We start from the raw sequence: 21,850 nt of genomic DNA, 5'->3' as shown, positions 1-21,850 counted from the left end.
AAATCTAAAAGAAATAAAATATCAAAAGATTTTCGCTTCATAGCGAAAACCTTTCATATTTTCGTATACACATCGAAAACAACCTGCTAAAAAAAAAAAAAAAAAAACGGACTCGTCTCGTTTCCGCATTGTTTCTTCCGGCGCAATGATGGCGCTTGACTTTAGCGTCATCAAAATCAGACACCACCGAAGAAAATATTGGTCTAACGCGACAAAAAGAAGAAGAAACTGGGTCAATCATATCAAAAAATGTTAATTGCATTTTTTATTAATACAGTCCGTGTTTGGACGGTTTGATCATCTAAAGCCCTAGATCATAACAGTCTAGTCTGTGATTTTTTTTTATAATTCGTTCGTTCTGTGAAGTCGTTTTTCCCGTCATTACATTGCTCCTATTGAAGCGTTACCCTTGTTCTCGTTGTTGGACATTATCGTTCAACTTCATCGATCGACGTTTTTGGCAACAAATATGCCACTAGGCTTAAAACCATGCTGCAGTATTTGCAAGACGAACTCGTCGTCGATGTGGAAGAAGGGGAGTCAAGGGGAGATACTGTGCAACAACTGCACAGGGAAGAGTAGCAGCGGTGGAGCATCGGGACCCTCCGTGTCCTCTAGCACAACACAGAATAATGGCGGTGGGAAGCAGGTAAGGTCCAGGTCCATTTTGCAATCCGCGATTTACGTTCGTAGCTGCTTTTTTGTGTGTCCGTTGCCCAATACACGGCAGTGGCTGTGCATCAGCTGGAGGAAATCAGTTCATTGTTATTATTGACAGATACGTTTTATCACTCAACTAAGTGACATCTTCAGTCTAAACTGACTGCAGGTATCCCCACCCCTTATAAACAATACAGTTGCATAACGACAGAAACCAACGACCAGTTGCATATGCAACTATGGGTGTGACCATTAACTGGAGTTTCATGGCCTTTGAAACGCTTAACAGATACACACACGTACCCTTATGTAATACGATAGTATCCAGACGAACTGATTAAACCTTCTTTGACACATGACTGATGCATTTGTCATCCACAGTCCAAGCAGGAGATTCACAGGAGATCAGCCCGGTTGAGAAGCACCAAATATAAGGCTCCTGCCTCTGAGAAGAAAGTGTCGACGAAGGGAAAAGGGAGAAGACACATATTCAAACTGAAAAATGTAAGTTGGCACAGATGTGGTGATCACTCTATCTCTGCATTGTGGCAGTGTGCTTTGCAATATATCTTGATCTTTGTTCTTTTCCTCAGCCGATTAAAGCACCAGAATCTGTAGCCACAATCATCACATCTGAATCTGTTTTTTACAAGGTATGGTCCATGTCTTCATTCATTGTTACATAACACCACATTTAATGAGTCTGTTCAATCAGGCTGGTTAGTAATGTTGGCCTCCGCTTCCCTCATTCATATAGGTTGCATTACTGCATTCACTGCATTGATGTATTAGAACTTCCTTCATCACATGGGTACATGTGTAAAGAGTCGAATCAAATTACTCTCCAATTAATCAGGGCTTGGGCTGTAACTTTCTGCCCTATGCCCACAGGGTGTATATTACCAGATAGGAGATGTAATCAAGGTAATGGATGAGGAAGATGGGAAACCGTACTATGCCCAGATCCGCGGCTTCGTCCAGGATCAGTATTGTGAGAAGAGCGCTGCACTGACCTGGCTCCTCCCCACCCAGGCTAGTCCGAAGGACCAATTTGATCCTGGAACGTACATTGTTGGTAAGCAGTAACAATGTTATAAGATGAAAGTCATGCTGGTTTTAGGCTTTTTCCTTGAGATATACTTTATTGTCATCGTCTTGTTGTTTTAGGTCCAGAAGAGGATCTGCCCAGAAAGATGGAGTACCTGGAGTTTGTGTGTCATGCCCCATCTGAGTACTTCAAGTCGCGGAGCTCACCGTTCCCTACCATTCCCATCCGACCAGAGAAAGGGTACATCTGGACCCACATAGGACCAACACCAGCTACTGCTGTCAAGGAATCAGTTGGAGGCAGCAGTTAGCAGGGATACAATTTTGACTTTGTCTGCTGAACTGTAGGCGGACACATGTACATTTGTGTAATATAATAGAGGGAAGATGGCTGTGTAAAACACAGCTGGTATATTTGATGGACGAAACTAATTTGTCATACAACTGAATGTAAACAGCACATTCGAACAGGATAAAGTGCTGTTTACACGTCCCAAGCACCGAAATAGTACTTTTGTATCTGGTAATAAACATATTGTGTTCTTTTCCATCATCTTTTGTATCTCTTGATAATGTTCCCCAAAAAACGTTCACTTGTATCATTTTGCACATTGATGCAATAACTGTTTTTTTCTAAATTGATGGTAAATCAGCCTGTTTCTGACTTTGTGAAGGGACAAAATCTACATAGTTTAGGTCAGACAAACAATTAACTGTAGTTTACCTGTAGATACTATTAGTAAAAAAAAAAAAAGAAGTTGTTAAATGTCAACGTTTTAATATGACCTGCACTTTGATGATGAATGAGGACGAAATCAACCTCTACAAAACCCAACATTTGATATCAACAAACCATACTGATAAGAAAGAGTGCAGTTCATTCTAGAGCTGCCAAATGTAATGAAACACTGTGATGCAGGCTTCGTCTACCAACAGCGTGTGTTTCCTCATCAACGAGTTTGTACTTTTCGAGGCTGCTCTAACAGGTAGGCCACCTGGTAAATCGGAGGTTTTAGACCCAGCTCTACAGGTGAATGTAATGGATTACCTGGCAGAAGAGAAAACCAGCTGTACTGTTGATCCACAAAGACCGGAGCTGAGAACCACTGCTGTACTGGCACCTTGGATAAATGTGCCCAAACCCTGAATGTTTCTGAAATAACACACTAAGCCAAGTAAGATACATAATGATCTAGTTTCAATTTTCAATCACAAGAGACTGGTGACGTCTATCTCTTTGGTACAATCAAGTAATTTTTCTAGGTTGTCTTTGCGGTGTGAAATTATTATGACTATACTGTCTGTTCAATAATGAGAACAGTCAGCGAAGTGGGCTTTTTAATTCAGCATATCTTCTTATTAAAGTCCAACTTAACATTAACTCAATTTTAGAAGCCTCGTGTTTTCTCGAGCCTGGTCCGGAATGGTTTCGTGTACATTTTATGTAATTTATATTTACAATGTTCCGCAATCCACAGTAGCCCATTAGAGCATGGATGCTTAAAATGTCTCTTTCCACAGGCAGACATGAAAGTTACTTTGGGCTTCATGGTAACAGGCAACGGTAAGCAAGCGAAGATAACTGCTTGACACGTTGTCCGTCCAAGTGATTCATCCATCCATCCATTATCCAAACCGCCTGTACTGCTCAGGATGACCCAATGTCTTGACGGATTCGGGACTCATCTGATAGTTTTTAAGAGTTTAGATCTGACGGAGCCTCTCCCAGGGTCCATATCTTTCTCGTTCCTATGCAAATATTTTACATTTCTTCTCCTTCCTGTTGATTTCGGGCTGGTTTGAGCCGCGCTTCGAATTCCAGTTTCCGAGTTTGACGCCGCGCTGTTGTGGCGTTTTCCTCGTTCGCCGTTAGATGGCGCCATTTCCCCTACAATTCCGCGCGCGTCCTCTCTTGCGACGAACTCGCACGGTGGCTGCGCGCCGCGCGCCTCGTCCGGTCTACCTCAGCGGTCCATGTGTCACCTATAACGCCTGCCTTTGCTACAGACATGGCTTCACCACTTCATCTCTCGCCATGGGAAGGGCATTTTCATCGTTTCCCGATTTAGGGCGAAGATAGGTGGGCATTTTGAAAACCGAGAGGAAAACAACAACAACAACAACAACAACAACAACAACAACAACAAGAGGAATATGGGTAAACTCCAGTCCAAACATGGTGAGGCATTTTATGAGCGTGCAAAGTTTCCTTTTCGCGTGTTCAATGTGACTGATATAGAAAACACTCTGAGGCATTAACCATCCTCCGTCCTTTTGTTGAATAGCGTCCAAACGCAGGGAGAGCCCAGAAGGTGAGTTTCGTATCTGCCAAATGTAAACATACATACAAAATACATAGGACTAAAGGAAAGGATGTGATGGAAACGTCGCAGTGTGCGGCCGCTGAAGTGGCCAGGCTGAGTCGCTTCTCTTCATTTTCTGCAGGTGGTAGTTTCGCTTCGAACGTGCTCAGCTGTCAGCGAGAGCTGCAACGCATCCACCCCCCCAAAGTCAAGCTCAAACAGGTACAATGTGCACTTCACGCCTTTCCATTTGACTCCACGAAACGCCGGCCGATTTTGTGTCACAAAGCCGATGCTTGTGCAGCTTCGACATTAAGTGAAAGTCTCAAATCAAATCAGTTATATTTGTCACATGCACACAATACTGGTGCGATGGCAATGAGACGTTTTAACCGTGAGTGTGCAAGAAAATAGCGTGTGAGACACCATGTAGGCAAAGTGTAAGTGTGTTAAATCTAAGAAAAGGCGAAGTCAGGTGTGTTGAGATGAATATGAATAGGCTGTAAATGCACTGAAGATGGGGTACAGGTATTGCAAATGAGCAGATGTACCGTAAACACAGGGGCTATAAAAAGCCTACACAGACCTGTTAACATGGCAGTTTTTTGTGACGTAAAAAACGAAACCGAGATAAATCATGTCAGAACGTTTTCCACCTTTAATGCGAAATTACAGAAACAATCAGAGAAAAATTTTAGTGGAAAAAAAACAAAACTTGCGATAGCCTGGTTGCATAAGTATGCACAGCCCTAAACAAATACTTGGTTGAAGCACCTTTTGATTTGATTACAGGGTAAGAGTCTATCAGCTTGGCACATCTTGACTTGGCAATATTTTCCCACTCCTCCTTTCAAAAAGTGTTCTAGATCCATCGCATTGCGAGGGCATCGCCTGTGCACAGCCCTCTTCAGGTCCCCCCACAGATTTTCTGTTGGATTCAGGTCTGGGCTGTGGCTCGGCCTTTCCTAAACGTTGATCTTCTTTTGGTGAAGCCATTCCTTTGTTGATTTGGATGTATGCTTTGGGTCGTTGTCGTGCTGAAGGGGGGAATTCCTCTTCATCTTCAGCTTTTCAAGCAGATGCCTGAAGGTTTCGCACCAAAATCGACTGGTATTTGGAGCTACTCGTGATTCCCCTCCACCTTGACTAAAGCCTCTTTTCCAGCTGAAGAAAAGCAGCCCCAAAGCATGATGCCGCCACTACCATGCTTCACTGTGGGTATGGTGTTCTTCTGGTGATGTGATGTGTTGTTTTTGGGCCAAAGTTCAGCATTGTTCTCATCAGACCAAAACACATTTTTCCGTGTGATTTTGGGAGACTGGATATATCTTCTTGCAAAGAGCCGGGTTTGGATGTTTTGTCTTGCCACCCTACCCCATAGCCCAGACATATGAAGAATACAAGAGACTGTTGTCACATGTAGGGAGCAACCAGGACTTGGCAGAAGTTCCTGCAGCTGCTTTAATGTTGCCGTAGGCCTCTTGGCAGCCTCCCTGACCAGTTTTCTCCTTGTCTTCTCATCCATTTTGGAGGGACATCCTGTTCTTGGTAATGTCACTGTTGTGCCATATTTTCTCCAGTTGTTGATGTTTGTCTTCACTGTGTCCCATGGTATATATCTGATGCCCCTCCCCTGATCAATACCGTTCAACAATGAGATCCTGTTCATGCATTTGCAGTTGGATGCAACCAAGACGGTGTCAGGGAAGTCCTGCAGGAACCATTGAACTTTATTTGGGGTTCATCACAGTCACTTTAACAGATGGCTGGTGTATACTAACGGCTATTTAACATGAGCTTGAATGGGATTGGTTAATTTTGAACACAGGGTGTGCACACTTATGCAACCAGATGACTGTACAGTTTGTATTTTTTTCCCCAAAATGTTTCTGATTGTTTTTCACCTCATTTTTATAGGTTGCAATTTCACATTAAGGGTGGAAAAAAGTTCTGACATGATTTATCTCGGTTTCATTTTTTTTACGTCACAAAAACCTGCCGTTTTAGCAGGGCTGTGTAGACTTCTTAATCTATCCACTGTACAGACGCATTGATATAGATGAAATTATTGATAATAGTAATGGTTTACTAACAGATGAAATTCTCCTGATTGGCTTATTACAGTTTCATGGCGGTAGTCATTTCGTTTTGTGCTCTCAAACAAGAAAAAACCAGTGGCTCGAAACCACACACGGATCCTTTTGTGACAAGCCTTTCTAACTGACATCATTTTTAAATCTCCACCAGAAGCGGTGATTTACATTTTACATCTGGTTCACCTGGGGGGGGGGGGACTTCATAAGTATTGCCACGTTGTGAAGCGCCCATCTGGAACACAAACTCGGGGAATGGAAACGTTTAGGAGCAGAAGCTTTGAGCCATATGATAAATGACGGTGATGGAAACCATGATGTAGGCGGGAGCATCACGGGACGGTGCATTTCAGACCAGCCTTGTGTTCATCACAGACATGGGATGGATTGTGTATTGAAATAGTCTGTTGAGATTGTGTGCTGCTACTGAGGAGTGTGGACCAAACAGAACATATGATTATTTTCCCAGAGGAAACCTAACGGTGCATGAAACCATCTTATGGTGGGCAGATTGGTTATGACAAAGTAAGCCCTTATGTGCCGCACTACCAGTTGAAAAACGGTCCGATGAATGTGTGAAAGTGACGTGATCACTTTTACAAATAAAGTGCGTTCCCTTGGTGCTGAAGAGAAGGGATGAAACGACTCAACGTGAGCAAATCTCCACACACTGGCCAATGTGATCGCCCACCGCCGTGAAAACCGGCCTATCTCTCTCCAGACCTCGGCAGATTACGTCTGCCCTGGCAATTACAGGATGAACAGTGTAAGCTCACATCTAGGGGACTTGAAAGGTGTTTGGAAAGGGTTTCATTAAACCAACACCCGCCCCCCCCCCAACCCACACCCACACCCACACCCACACACCCACTCCTCACTGCCACCTTCTTGAAGAGGCAACCGGGTCCATGTGAAGTGAGATGCGACCATCTCGCTCAGAACAGCGAGGTCTTTGACGGAGTACACACCCCCGCCTTACCGAATAACACCACACATCTGGTACTGCTTTCCTGCAACAGACAGACAAGCAGACAGATAGATAGACAGACAAACAAACAGGCGGACAGACAGAAAGACAGACAGAATCAGAATCAAGTTTATTTGCCATATAGGTTTGCACATACATGGAATTTTACTCCGGTTTCATGGCTCTCTCAGGGTACTTAACATAGAATAACAACACTACACAGCACACACGGGTAGACAGACAGGCAGGCAGATAGACAGACAGGTAGATAGACCGACAGGCAGATAGACAGACAAGCAGACAGACAGGTGGACAGGCAGCCAGAGAGACAGGCAGACAGACAGACAGACAGACAGATAGACAGACAGGCAGGCAGACAGACAGATAGACGGACATATAGACAGACAGGCAGATAGACAGAAAGGCAGATAGACAGAAAGGCAAATAGATAGACAAACAGGCAGATAGAAAGACAGACAGGCAGATAGACAGACAAGCAGACAGACATACACACAGACAGACAGACAGACAGACAGAGAGACAAGCAGGCAGGCAGGCAGACAGACAGGCAGATAGATGGACAGGCAGGCAGGCAGACAGACAGACTGGGCTGAGGGGGTGGGGTTGTGGCGTGATGGAGAGAGGCAGTTAAAGGGCTTGGAGGAGAGGTGGGGGTTGAAATGCAAAAGGGAAGTGGATGTTTGGTGGCACAAACAACATCACATGTATGCTATTAGCGTTTATGAAAGAGCCAGGTTTTGGCCCGGATACACTGTTGAAGCAAGCGGGATGGAGGCCTGGTGTTAACCAACTCTGGTGCTGAAAGAAGAAACTGAGCATCAGTAGTTTAAAGAAAACAAGACACACAGAAAGAGACAAAGAGAAAGGCAACATAAACGCACTATTGTCTACGGAGAGTTGCTTCTTACAGGGAGAAAAGGGCAGGTTTATTCATTTTGTCCATCACCTTGATTGTTTTTTTGCCTTGACCTGACTTGATCCTTAGTTAGAAAGGGCAGTAGTGGAGGGGAAAGCGTGGAAAAGTGCCCGCCGGTGACATCAGTGGCAGACAATGCGTGAATCGCCGTCTCTGTGTACATGGTGTTAGCTACAACAGCTGTATGCAGCGTTGTTATTCACATTTTCTTATAGTTTGTTTCGATTACTTCCTGTCAGACCAGGAAGTAAGAGTTGTAGTTTTCATATTCAGGGATTGTTGGTGGACACTTTTATGATGATTTTAGTGGCGTTTCAGAGACACACAGAAGACTGCTTAGTGTTAAGGCTGCTAATGGAGTGTTATCTCTACAACGTGTGTACTATATATAGAGAAAAAGATCATGTTGAAAATCAGGATTTTTACCCTTTAATGTACAGACGCATATGATGATGGTAGCATCAAAAGTCGCAGTGCTGCTTGATATTTCTGAATCCTAGAGATCCATTCAAAATGAAACAGTAAACAAACAGTCAAGATGTGACAACACCTTCCCGACCGACCGCCAAACAGAACAACATGGCGGAACCTGACTTTCAGCCATCAGTGTCGTGCTTTCTGCCGGCAAAGGTGATCTTCTGCCATGTCTGCTTTCTATCTACAACAGCTTGGCTTCTTCGTCTGACAAAGTGAAAACACACCTGACCTGCCTACACATTTCTTTCTTTCTTTCTTTCTTTCTTTCTTTCTTTCTCTCTTTCTTTCTTCTCTCTCTCTCTCTCTCTCTCTCTCTCTCTCTCTCTCTCTCTCTCTCTCTCTCTCTATCCATCTATCATCCATCTCTCTCATTTCTTTCTTTCTCTCTCTCTCATATATATATATACACACACACACACACACACACACACACACACACACACATACATATATACATATCTAGCCATATATATCTATATATAGCGTTTTTCCCCCGTAAACCATCAAACCATCAATGGTGCTGTTGAAAAAAGTGCTCAACAAATGAGGAGTGGAATACTAATATATATGTATATATGTGTGTATATGTATATATATATATATGTATATATATATGTGTGTTTGTTTGTGTGTGTATATATATATATAATCAATATAGATGTAGGAAAAAAACTTAATACGTAGCAATGCAAGCTTGTTTCGTGCGTCGCGCACTCATCAGCTATATATACATATATATATATACATATATACACACACACACATACATACTTATAATCCAGTGAGTCAAGTAAATTGTTTATGAGACAGTACAAGCCTGTTTCATGCCATAAGCAATCATCAGCTGTCAATAAACCTACTCAGGAAAAGACATACCATTTACTGCCTTGTATATATATATATATATATATAAAACTTTGTTAAAAGAAACACTCAATGGTAGGAAAAGTGCTCAACAAATAAGGAGCAAAATAATCCAGTGATTCTAGTAAATTCTTTATGTGACAGCACAAGCCTGTCTCATGCCAATATAGATAAACTGAATGAATGCTTATCTATATTGCACATCTATATACATCTATATATATATACACATCTATATATATATGTACACACATCTATATATACATATATACACACATATATATACACTCACCGGCCACTTTATTAGGCACACCTGTCCAACTACTCATTAACGCAAATTTCTAATCAGCCAATCACATGGCAGCAACTCAATGCATTTAGGCATGTAGACATGGTCAAGACGATCTGCTGCAGTTCAAACCGAGCATCAGAATGGGGAAGAAAGGTGATTTAAGTGACTTTGAACGTGGCATGGTTGTTGGTGCCAGACGGGCTGGTCTGAGTATTTCACAAACTGCTGATCTACTGGGATTTTCACGCACATCCATCTCTAGGGTTTACAGAGAATGGTCCGAAAAAGAGAAAATATCCAGTGAGCGGCAGTTCTGTGGGCGAAAATGCCTTGTTGATGCCAGAGGTCAGAAGAGAATGGCCAGACTGGTTCGAGCTGATAGAAAGGCAACAGTAACTCAAATAACCACTCATTACAACCGAGGTATGCAGAAGAGCATCTCTGAACGCACAACACATCGAACCTTGAGGCAGATGGGCTACAGCAGCAGAAGACCACACCGGGTGCCACTCCTGTCAGCTAAGAACAGGAAACTGAGGCTACAATTCGCACAGGCTCACCAAAATTGGACAATAGAAGATTGGAAAAACGTTGCCTGGTCTGATGAGTCTCGATTTCTGCTGCGACATTCGGATGGTAGGGTCAGAATTTGGCATCAACAACATGAAAGCATGGATCCATCCTGCCTTGTATCAACGGTTCAGGCTGGTGGTGGTGGTGTAATGGTGTGGAGGATATTTTCTTGGCACACTTTGGGCCCCTTAGTACCAACTGAGCATCGTGTCAACGCCACAGCCTACCTGAGTATTGTTGCTGACCATGTCCATCCCTTTATGACCACAGTGTTCCCATCTTCTGATGGCTACTTCCAGCAGGATAACACGCCATGTCATAAAGCTCGAATCATCTCAGACTGGTTTCTTGAACATGACGATGAGTTCACTGTACTCAAATGGCCTCCACGGTCACCAGATCTCAATCCAATAGAGCACCTTTGGGATGTGGTGGACTGGGAGATTCGCATCATGGATGTGCAGCCAACAAATCTGCAGCAACTGCGTGATGCTATCATGTCAATATGGACCAAACTCTCTGAGGAATGTTTCCAGTACCTTGTTGAATCTATGCCACGAAGGATTAAGGCAGTTCTGAAGGCAAAAGGGGGTCCAACCCGGTACTAGCAAGGTGTACCTAATAAAGTGGCCAGTGAGTGTATACATCTATATATATACATCTATATATACACATATACATATATATATATATATATCCATCTTCTGTCTCGCATGCTGCTCCTTCTACTAATCACGTTCAGAGCAATGGTGAAGTCATGAGATGTGATTTTCTCGCTGGGCTGCTCAGAGGTTTATGGAGTGCTACAGACTCTGAGAGCGCACGGCGCTATACGGGATTTCTGGAGGTCTACAATTAGGAAAAAGAGACCCGACCGCGCCAAGTCTTTTTAAAGGGCTGCGGTGGAGGTTCGGTGCTCATTAATGACAGACTTGTTGCTGTGATTAGATTTTCCAGTCTGACACTCGGAGACTCCACAGCTTACACAGCCGTCAGCTGTAAAAGCTCGACCTGGTTATAATGGTTCATTTAGGCAAATGGAAAAAGTTAATTTGCTTTTTTTGGGGGGGGGTGGCACGTGCTCTTTCGGTTCCTTCTTTTTATCTCCATTTGGGTCCAAGTTTTGAAGACTTTGGTGCCTAACTAGAAGACGTATCTTTCAAATCAGGTCAAGCACACAAAAAAATAACTCAAAGTAATGTAATGGAACTTATTAAAGGAAGAAACCGTTAACACGTTCTCCTAAAAAATGATAACATTTGTGAATATGAAATCATCTGTAAAGTGGCGTCGTGTTAAAGAACAACGTGGGTAGAGCCTTTAGTCATTCATCCTCACGCCACTACCAGTATAGGTGATATTTTCAGGGGGAAGATTTGCATTCTCGCTAACCAGTCAACTGCATATGCAATTCTTTATCTATATATCTATCTATCCCTATATATCTATATCTATATATGTCGTTGCATATACAACGAATTCCGAGTAATGACGATTTATGTCAGCCCTAAAAGAAAAGCGTGTACACTTCAGTCAGTAGGCCCAAGTAAAAAGGCAGGTAAACTGCGTTCCCCCTCCACCATCTATAAATCAATCTATGAATATCGCCAAAACATTTTCAATCAAAACATAAGCCATAAATGTAAGATATACGCTTCTTCTTCTTTTTTTTTACACAAAACCGTTTTCCTTCATATTTTGCGCCTCGTCATGGGTGAAACTTTCTGGTTTCGCATGGCACCGAGCTTGTTTTCAATAGGACCGTTTGTTATTAGTCTGTAGAAGCTGTGAAGCCTTTTTTCCCCTCCGCCGGTTGTAGTACAGCTGCGTCAGGACGAGACAGTTGACTCATTGACCGGACGCCACCGAGTCCAGGGTTGAACTATTTCCTGAAAAACAAGTGCATTTGACTTAGTTAGCTGCCGAGCGTGTTTCAGCAAACCCTCCAACGTGTCTCCGGCAACACTCGGCCATCTTCTAAAGCAGACTGGAACCGCTGCAGAGCGCGAAACCGACGCGCTCTGAGCTCAACCAGTCATGTGACACCCACCGTCTCCTGGGGCAACGTCGCCTCGGGTCACGCAGACGCAGACGCCACACTTCTTTCCGTCGGCGGGGCCGTCTCAAAGAGCCCTCTGTTGGCCCTTAAAGAATCGCCCCTTCTCTCCGCCCTCACTTCAAAAGAGGGACGTTGGAAATGGGCCGTGTACGCTGGTCTTTTGGTTAGCGCCGCATTACTTGTGCTGATTTCCCAGATTTCTGTAGAGGCGCTAGCCTGGGAACCGGGCGAATTCGCAAATGCTAATATGCTATAAGCGAGAGCAAACGAGCTCGCAGATTCGTCAGGTTCCCACGCTATCGAAGCGCGCCTAGACCAAACAACGATAGCGACAAAAGTCGGTTTAAAAAAAATGGTGTGAGGAAAATGCAGTTCTGGTTCTGGTCTCACTCCCTCAGACAGAGAAGAGGTCCGGCCTAGCAGGCCAGTTAACTTCAACCAAACAAGATTGAATCAGTTCATCTGGACACAACGGTTATTGACAGATACGTTTCGTCACCCATCTACGTGGAGTTCTTCAGTCTAAACTGACTGCAGGTGTCCCCCCCCCCCTTATAAACAAGCAGTCAGACTGAAGAGGTCACTTAGATGGGCGATGAAACCTATCTGTCAATAAACCTATCCAGGTGAACCGATTCAACCTTCTTTGATTTTCTTAGCTGGATTATTAAGCATGCATAAAGACAGTTCACTTCAGTGTTGTGTAAACTTGTTAAATATTAGTGACTTAGTATATTGCAGTGCATAAACAATAGAAACAAGTTTTGGGGCAGATGGTGCCTAAGTATGTTTGTTTTTTTTTGGTGTCAATGCGATGACACCCCAGGGCCCAACGTACTTAGTCTCTTCATGTGTCAACCCCATAAACCTGTTTAGTTTTAATAACTCGTGATTAGGAATGACCAGTTTGACTGCAAGCCGCGGAGAAAACCAGCCCAGTGATTGTGCTTTTTTTTTGGAGCCCGCCCTCCTCCAGCCGCGTTTATATTGTTAGCACCAAGGTGTTTCTGTCTTGGGTGTCTATTTGTTATTCTATGTCCTCTAAGTCTGGCCTCTCTGGTCATATTTTGGTTAAACTCTGCCCACCGGAACATTCCAGCTGGGCGCCGGGGAAAACCTGGTTTGCCCCGAACACAGGACGAATTGTTCAGTTGGTCCCCCGGCTTTGATGTTCTGCTTTTATAGAGATCCCGTAAGAAGTCACGATTTTCTGTTTATTTGAGGGGGGAAACGGCAGGTTTTTGTCTGTATCTGCCTTATCTGTGTACCCGTGACCTCCACGTCACACTGAATGTCATGGACATGTATGTTTGTAGTGGGTGGCTGTACCTGTGCACCATGTGGGAGTGTGTACGTACTTTGAATGGAGGTATACTTGTATTTTAATGTACAGGCAGTGGGGAAAAATTTCCTCGAGAAAGACAGTTAAGAATCCATCTATCTTTAATATACCAGCTCGGGTGTGTGTCATATTGACAGGTGTTACCAAGGCAGTCACAAGTTTTTCTAGAGAGAGAGAAATGACAAACCCATGTGAAGTCAGTCTCAAGTTCCCTTTTTAATTTCTTAGATGTGAAGTAACTAACAGACCTGGGAAGAAACTACTCTCGCTCACTCATTCACATACTCCCGGTTAACTAGTCCATAACTCGCTTGGACTCTTATTACACTTTCGCTTTGCATGGATGACACAGTGTCTGTGTGCAAAGCACAGATTGGATATGGAAATTGAACTTGGTATTAACCACCAAGCCAATTCTCCTCTCCCCTAATCCAACACTTCCTTGCCCAATAACAACCCAACTCTCCCACACACACCCCCCCGCCATCTAATAATCGCTCCCATCTGGCCTCCCATGTGAGCGAGCAGCGCCTGAAAATTAGGGCCGCTTAATGGTTTCTTTGCTCTCGGGCCTGTTTTGAACAACAGCTCCTCATTTTCTCCCATTACAAATTCCATTGCGAATTACGGCCAAAGAGCAGCAATGAATCACTGAAAGGGGGGCCTGGTTTAAATGCGACTTCATGTACTGCCGTGCACACACACATAGCGTCTCATATAAATGAATGGACTGCACTGCCATCTTGTCCACCTTATTCCCTTCACTGTCATCTTAAAGAGCACAGTAGAGATTAACCTACAAACTACCCATCAGTGTCAACACATGTGCAAGATGAAAATGATAGAAATCACAGGCTAAAAAGGGTTGCGCTACACACGAACTTAAGCTAAAGCAAAGGGAAAAAAATCCAACAAAATAGAGCGTGTGTACTTGGTATAAACACTAATGTATAGAAATTACACGCAGTGACCTCAGCCGGTGGAGATTACCCATGCACACAGCCATAAGTGAACATGGCCGTGTGCATGGAAAGTCCTCTGACCTCCTATTTGCAGAGGCATTCATACAGGAGAGCCACATGGCCTCTCTCTGTGGTCACATGGGCTCTACCTCCTGCTCTGCCCCCAACCTTACCCCCCCCCACCTTTCTTACCATGAAACTACCTATCCAGGTATTGGGTTGTCAGGAAGCGCTACGACAGAAATGCAGTCAAACAAAGGCCATCAGTGTTCTTGCAAAGCTCTGGGCTGTGTTGTATGAGGGTGGGGGAGATGGGATGGGTGGGGGGTCGGGGGTGTAGGATGTAAAGAGAGAGGGGGGGTGGGGATAGGGGTGGGTTGGGTTGGGGGGGTACCGGATGCTTGCAGGCCGACACCCCGTTAAAGACAGGAAAAGTACCGGCACACACACCCAACACACACAGGCACACCCACCCACACACACACACACACACACACACCATTTTTCCACCCCGATGCCGCCCCCCCCCTTTTACTTGGTAACCCTACCCCACATCAAAGCCCCCGCGGCAGGCAGAGCGTGGCGGCATGAATGGGGGGGGGGGGAGTTTGGCTGTGATGGAGAAAGAAGGAAGCCATGGGGTGAGTCGGTTATCTGTCACCACAATCCCCTGTGCCTTTTCTTTTGTTGCTCATCTGCATCTGCTGCAGAGACAGTGTAACCTTTGTCATGCAGTGACGCGCCGCGAGATAAGAAATGGCTTTTTTTTGGTGCACCCTGCCGACGCTCAGAGGATGGAGGTCTGACTTCACCGCCAGACGCTCGCTAGGTCAGGTGGTTTCCATTCCCGGCGACGTCATTTTGCATACATTTGCCCCGTCTTTTTGGTTTTTTAACACCGGGAGGTAATGAACACGAAGGCGTCGTGAAGCCCTTGAAAAGTCCCACTAGAGTTTATTTATTTATTTGGTCAGTAGGATGCACAGAACAGCAGGCCCGCTCTATCAGGACTGGTCATCAAAATGAAAACACACAACGTGTAGGCCCCATCGAGGGGGTCATGGGCAGTTGAAGATGGGCAGCCCGGTTAACGAAAGAGCGAGGCATGGGGGGGGGCGAGGGGGCATCGATGTAATTAATCCATGTGTTTAAACTGGTGACCTCTTGACCTTTCCTTGTCCGATATATCTGACCTATTGCTTCGGAGTTCACACGGCCTGACGTGGTGGACAACGGCCTACGTTTACTGACTCGCCCGCCCCCCCCCCGTTTTGTGTGTGTGTGTCGGGGGGGGGGGGTGTGGTGGGTTTGAGAGCGCTTTGCCATTGCCGCCGCTGAAATTGAAGGGGAGTCGGTGACAGTTTCCTTCAAAGACCGTGTCACATGAAAGAAGCCAGATGTTGAGAGATTCCCCGTGTGTTCCGCTCATATCTGAAGTTCGAGATCTCCCTGCATCTGTCACGGTACCACATGAAGACAAAACCACTTTGATGCTTTGTTCCCGATTTTATTTTTGTCTTCCCTCTCTCTCTCTCTCTCTCTCTCTCTCTGTCTGTCTCCCCCCCCCCCCCCCACCCCCTAAATTTGCACTCCCCTTTTCCCAGGAGTCGAGTAGGGGAGAACTCCGGGAAGGTTCCCAGCTCGGCCACGGCTGCCATCTGCAGGGTGAGTGGGGAAATGAAACGCACCCTGCGTTGCCACTTAACGCTGGTGGTTTTTAGGCACCGATGCTTTGCTGAATCTGTGTCTCCTTGTGAAACGCTTTATTGTTGCATCACCAGAGTCGCTGTGAGATGGCTGGTAGGTCACACCACCACCTCGGCCTGGGAAAGAGGAAATCATGAGAATATCCACATCTGCTTTGTGTTTGTGTGGGAATGCCTCGACCCTTGCATGCATGGTACAGCTTTATTGCCCGGTTTATTCACCGTTTCCAAACATTCTTTGAAAATTGTACCACGTGAGCCCTTCGCAAGGTCGGACGCACAAAAAAATCTTGATGCAGAATCAGCCTGTAAAATCAGCACTCCACGGTACTCTGCCACGACACTGTTTATGTAATGATGCTGCTCCCATGAGTTTCCTTGGTATTTTTAGATGCAAAACTATTCCTGGAATCTTGGGGATTTATTTATCTAGATATTCATGGATAGTGTCTGATATTTGTCCGTAGAGGTTCGTGCCAAGTCACATGTGCTGCTCCTATTAGGGGATATTCCTTGTATGGGGAAACTCGCTTGGCAGAGCACGGATTCTGACTTCTGTATTCCGAGTGTTAAGTTCTGAATTTCGAGTTTTATTTCAGTTCAGGCTGTGGGAAAGTTGAAAACTTGCTGTCACCATGCGTACTCTGTGTCTTGCAGTGGCACTGCCACGAGTCAGGGGATCTGACCTTCGTCCAGTAAACAAACAGACGAAGAAGAAGAACAACCATGCTGGTGTGAGTGCTCTCCTCCACACCTCTGATTTCCACCACATCTCCTGACGGGCGCTGAACAAAAGATCTGATGCAAATAACACTTGGAGATAAATTATTGTTGTTAGACATCCGGGTAGCGTGGCGGTCTATTCCGTTGCCTAACAACACGGGGATTGGCAGTTCGAATCCCCGTGTTACCTCTGGCTTGGTCGGGCGGCTCTACAGACACAATTGGCCGTGTCTGCAGGTGGGAAGCCGGATGTGGGAAGCCGGATGTGGGTATGTGTCCTGGTCGCTGCACTAGCACCTCCTCTGGTCGGTCAGGGCACCTGTTCGGGAGGGAGGGGGAAGTGGGGGGGAATAGCGTGATCGTCCCACGCACTACACCCCCCTGGTGAAACTCCTCACTGTCAGGTGAAAAGAAGCAGCTGGCAACCCACATGTATCGGAGGAGGCATGTGGTAGTCTGCAGCCCTCCCTGGATCGGCAGACGGGGTGGAGCAGCGACTAAGGGCACCTCGGAAGATTGGGGCAATTGGCCAAATACAATTGGGGTGAAAAAGTTGGGGGAAAAAATCCCCCTCAAAAATGATTGTTGTTACTTTTTGCAGAGGTTTGTGTTCCACTGCATCGGCGCAAATGTGGTACTCACCTGTAATCAAGTGTCTTTTGAATACATTCTTGTGACGTTCTCTGCTTCTCCTTGTGTTACCTTGATGTTGCAAAATACATCTGTCTGGTACTTACCGTCTTATGTATTTTTCCACTGTCGAGATCTAAAACCCAAAGAAATACCTTACTTAACAAATAAATGGTCACGTAACTGCGAAATTAGTTGTGAAAAAGAGAAAAATTAGCCGAAGTAAGGTGGACGCTCTGCAAAAGGCACCTCTCATGGTGTTTTGCTTCATGTCTTGTGGACTTGCAGGACTCAGAGTGTAGCACGGCGCTGCTGGAGGACGATGCTCGGCAGGAGTGGGTCTTCACACTCTACGACTTTGACAACAACGGCAAGGTCTCCAAGAAAGTAAGACTGGTGTGTGTGTGTGTGGGGGGGGGGGTTCATACTGAAAAGATTATAGTTCAAATGATTTGTTTGTCTGCAGCAAAGTTTGTGTTTATGCTTGTATTTTTGTGTGTGTGTGTGTGTCTGTGTGTGTGTGTGTGTGTGTGTGTGTCTGTGTGTGTCTGTGTGTGTGTGTGTGTGTGTGTGTGCACTCTGCAGGACATGTCCAGTCTTATGTATTACATCTATGACGTTGTGGAGGCATCAGCCAAGCAGCCGTACGGAGGCACCACAGCCCTGAGGGTCAAGCTAGTTGTCACCCCTTCAGCCAGCCCAGATAGGACCCCACAGGCCGGTAAGAGAAAAACCATCACTTATAGTTCACCATGAGGGACATGCATGCACCTTTTCGGTGGACAGAAACTGAAAGTAACAGGAGGGCAAAACTGCTCCTGCACTTGAACCTGCAATGACCCCTACGTGGATGTATTGTGTGTGTGTGTGTGTGTGTGTGTGTGTGTGTGTGTGTGTGTGTGTGTGTGTGTGTGTGTGTGTGTGTGTGTGTGTGTGTTTGTGTGTTTGTGTGTATGTGTGTGTGTCCCTACTTTCAATCTTATCCTTGACAAGTTTGAATTTGAATAGAAAAACTATTTTAATCAATAAAATGTAAAAGCAGCAGGTCGGGGTGGAAGCATAAATGATAGTTGCAGCACTTTGCAACTGTTTTTAAAAGTGCTGTACAAATCAAATTCTACTTACTTGCCAAAGACAGATACCGTTTTGACTGTCTGTATCCAGAACATGTCTCTGAATGCGTGTCTGGTATTATCTGTTTTGAATTGTTCAGTAGCAGCAGACAGGGAGCAGGACACGTCCCAGGATGTTGGCAGGCCAGACCGGCGGCCATGTTGTGTGGATGAAAACACAGAGCGTAGAAACCACTACCTGGACTTGGCTGGCGTCGAGAACTTCACCTCAAAGTTTGACAATGCAGGTGTAGAAACCTCTCCAATACTGTGTCAGCTTGTAGAGATCACCAGGTGTAGATGTTGGGGTATGAATCTGTTATTGGGACTCTAGCGTTTCCTTGGTACGGTCCGATGGGAAGAGAACCAAATCCTGATAGAACAGTCACCTGATTCAGGGAGAGATGGCATTAAAGAGCCAGTCCAGTGAAAATCATATTTCCGGTCTTCTATTTTTTGAAACGATTGGTGATTTAAAATTATATAAAGTATTACAACCACTGTTGTTAGAATATGACCGGGGCGTCCGGGTAGTATAGTGGTCGGTTTGATATATTGGCGGTTCGAATCCCCGTGTTACCTCCGGCTTGGTCGGGCGTCCCTACAGACACAATTGGCCGTGTCTGCGGTTGGGAAGCCGGATGTGGGTATGTGTCCTAGTCGCTGCAGTAGCGCCTCCTCTGGTCGGTCGGGGCACCTGTTCAGGGGGGAGGGGGAACGGAGCAGCGACCGGGACGGCTCGGAAGAGTGGGGTAACTGGCCAGATACAACTGGGGAGAAAAAAGAGGGGAAAGAATATGAACAAATCCCCTTGAAAACCAACTTTCTGGTGAACAAAAGGCCTCAAAACCTCAACCCACTGAGAATTAGCTGTGTTCAGAGAGGACTCACTAAAACAGTTATAATAAATCAAACGAGACATACGAGGCTGAGAAGGGGACACTCCTAACACGAATGTTCCACAATAAATCTCTCCTGACTGAATTAAAATCATTGGGCTGGATCTTTAAATTGCAGAACATGTAATTCATAATCACATTGAACTCATTATTTTTCCTCCCTCTATCCAGAATCCCTCCCCCAGGAGCCCAGACAGGACACCCACTCGTCTGTTCAGCCCCACCTGGTGGCAGGCAGGGAGAACTGCAGCTCAGCTGATTCCCGAAGAGGCCTCTCTGACAGGAATGGAGGGGGGCCCAAGTTGGCCAGGTTTCACAGCCAACATCCCTCCCCATGGTGCCATTCTACACAGCCCCAGCCCCCGGTCTACGTCCCTCTGCACCGTAACCACAGTAAGAGGCTCCGCTCTCGGGTGCAGGAGGCCGGATCCCCCTGTAGACCTCCTGGTTCCCAGCCAGGGGGAGAGAGGGAGATTTTGTCCAGCCTGCCTGTCTCTTGTGGGGCTTTGGCCCCGTCGAGTAGCCGGCATGAGCACCACCACCATCACGAACACCATCACCACCACCACCACCACTACCACCCTTCATGACTGCAATCTCAGCTTCACCCAGGTACTGTCTTTGATATCAAATGGGACTCATCAGGTACGAGATTTGTAATGTGAGCCCCAAGGATTACATTTCATTTCCTGAACCATCTTGTTTTCATGTACAGAGACAACAATCTGACTACACTGTTATTTATATGATATATCAAAAAGGAAAAAAAAACTTAAAGATGAATCTAGTCTAAACCCTGATAATCTATTGGAAAATTTGATTTGAATGCTAATTTCCTTTGAAAGCCCTTTAGACTGACAGTTTCCTCTCAGGTTCTTTTAGATTACCACTTCAATTATAATGATAACATGCGAGTTGCCTTTGCTGTATAGTGTGCTATATATTTTAGATCGCTTATATTTCAAAATCAATAACATGGTAATAAACACTAATTGAACATTGAGAGTATGAATTATCTCTTATGTTCGAAGAAACCAAATGTGTGTACAAATGAATTTGGATGTAATAAAATTATTTTGCTTATCCCGAGATGGTCATCTGTTTTCTTCATCTCGATTGCTGACAATCAGGCATAGCGTAGGCCTTATGAGCTGCACCTTGAAAGGAGATCTGGACTGGACTTTATTCAAGTGCATAATGCCACTTTGACTCGTTGTAACTTACAAAACTCATTGTGTTACACAAGAAGACTAATAGTGCGATCATAGACTGATTAGGTCTGGATTACAAAGTAAGATGAAAAAAAGAAATCCATACTTTCACTTTAAGTATTGCGGATTCTACCAGGTCATAGTTTATATTGTAATAACAACCGTTTAAAGTCCATATTTGATTTTTATCTCTCATGGGAGAGACCGCCGTCGACCCAAGGGGTTTGGGGGCGGGGGGGGGGTCAAAACAGCCATGCTTTCAGTTTCAGACTCAGACTCCGACAACTTTATTTATCCCAGAAGGGCAGTTTAGTTTCACAATCTGCCCAGACCATACACAAACTCACACACGAGCGGCAGCCATCAGTATGTCAGAGACAATAGACAGATCGGTTCACGGGCAGCCCTGTGATGGACTGGCGGCCTGTCCAGGGTGTCTCCCCTCCTGCCGCCCAGTGACTGCTGGGATAGGCTCCCAGCATCCCCGCCACCCCTGTTGGGATAAGCGGCTTGGCTAATGGATGGATGGAGTTCATGGGCAAGAGATGCACACTGTCGCCCTCGTGTGGCCATGCATGCAGACTCACACGAGGACCAGGCGAAGGCCAAAAATTCACATAATTGAAATAATAGAATAAATCCATGAATAAACGAAGCATCCCAAGATGCATTGCACGTTTCATTCCATCATTACATTCAGTGAACGTACAGTTAGTCAAGTCAAGTCAATGTTTTTTGTGTAGCCCAATATCACAAATTACAAATTTGCCTCAGTGGGCTTTACAGCAACACAGCATCCTGTCCTTAGACCCTCTCATCGGATAAGGAACAACTTCCTAAAAAAAACTCAACTCTTTAACAGGGAGAAAAAATAGTAAGAAACCTCAGGGAGAGCAAGAGAGGAGGGATCTCTCTCCCAAGACGGACAAGGTGCAATGGATGTTGTGTTTACACAACTTACACAATACAACACTAGGCCCACAAGCCATGCAA

At 45.2% G+C, this 21,850-nt stretch overlaps 2 protein-coding genes across 3 annotated transcripts; both read left to right on the top strand.

Moving 5' to 3' along the window:
• The first annotated feature begins 177 nt into the window (after window positions 1-177).
• Window positions 178-2,247, top strand: gatad1 (GATA zinc finger domain containing 1). 2 transcript variants are annotated; one of them, XM_056298796.1, is made up of 5 exons: window positions 178-649; window positions 1,042-1,164; window positions 1,254-1,313; window positions 1,552-1,735; window positions 1,828-2,247. In XM_056298796.1, exons 1-5 carry the CDS (start codon window positions 470-472, stop codon window positions 2,016-2,018), a joined length of 738 nt encoding a protein of 245 aa, XP_056154771.1. In that variant the 5' UTR covers window positions 178-469; the 3' UTR covers window positions 2,019-2,247. The 2 variants fall into 2 exon arrangements, with proteins under 2 accessions (XP_056154771.1, XP_056154772.1); XM_056298797.1 differs by lacking the exon at window positions 1,254-1,313.
• A 1,425-nt stretch (window positions 2,248-3,672) lies between these two features.
• Window positions 3,673-20,728, top strand: LOC130129053 (protein naked cuticle homolog 2). Its single transcript, XM_056298849.1, has 9 exons — window positions 3,673-3,886; window positions 3,993-4,019; window positions 4,153-4,232; window positions 16,181-16,241; window positions 16,940-17,016; window positions 17,924-18,022; window positions 18,221-18,356; window positions 18,849-18,995; window positions 19,818-20,728. Exons 1-9 carry the CDS (start codon window positions 3,862-3,864, stop codon window positions 20,234-20,236), a joined length of 1,071 nt encoding a protein of 356 aa, XP_056154824.1. The 5' UTR covers window positions 3,673-3,861; the 3' UTR covers window positions 20,237-20,728.
• The last annotated feature ends 1,122 nt before the right edge of the window (window positions 20,729-21,850 follow it).

This window comes from Lampris incognitus, chromosome 18, assembly GCF_029633865.1.
Source record: "Lampris incognitus isolate fLamInc1 chromosome 18, fLamInc1.hap2, whole genome shotgun sequence".
Taxonomy (NCBI): Eukaryota; Metazoa; Chordata; class Actinopteri; order Lampriformes; family Lampridae; genus Lampris; species Lampris incognitus.
The sequence above is the reverse complement of the archived record's forward strand: the minus strand, read 5'-3'. Positions and strand labels throughout refer to the sequence as shown.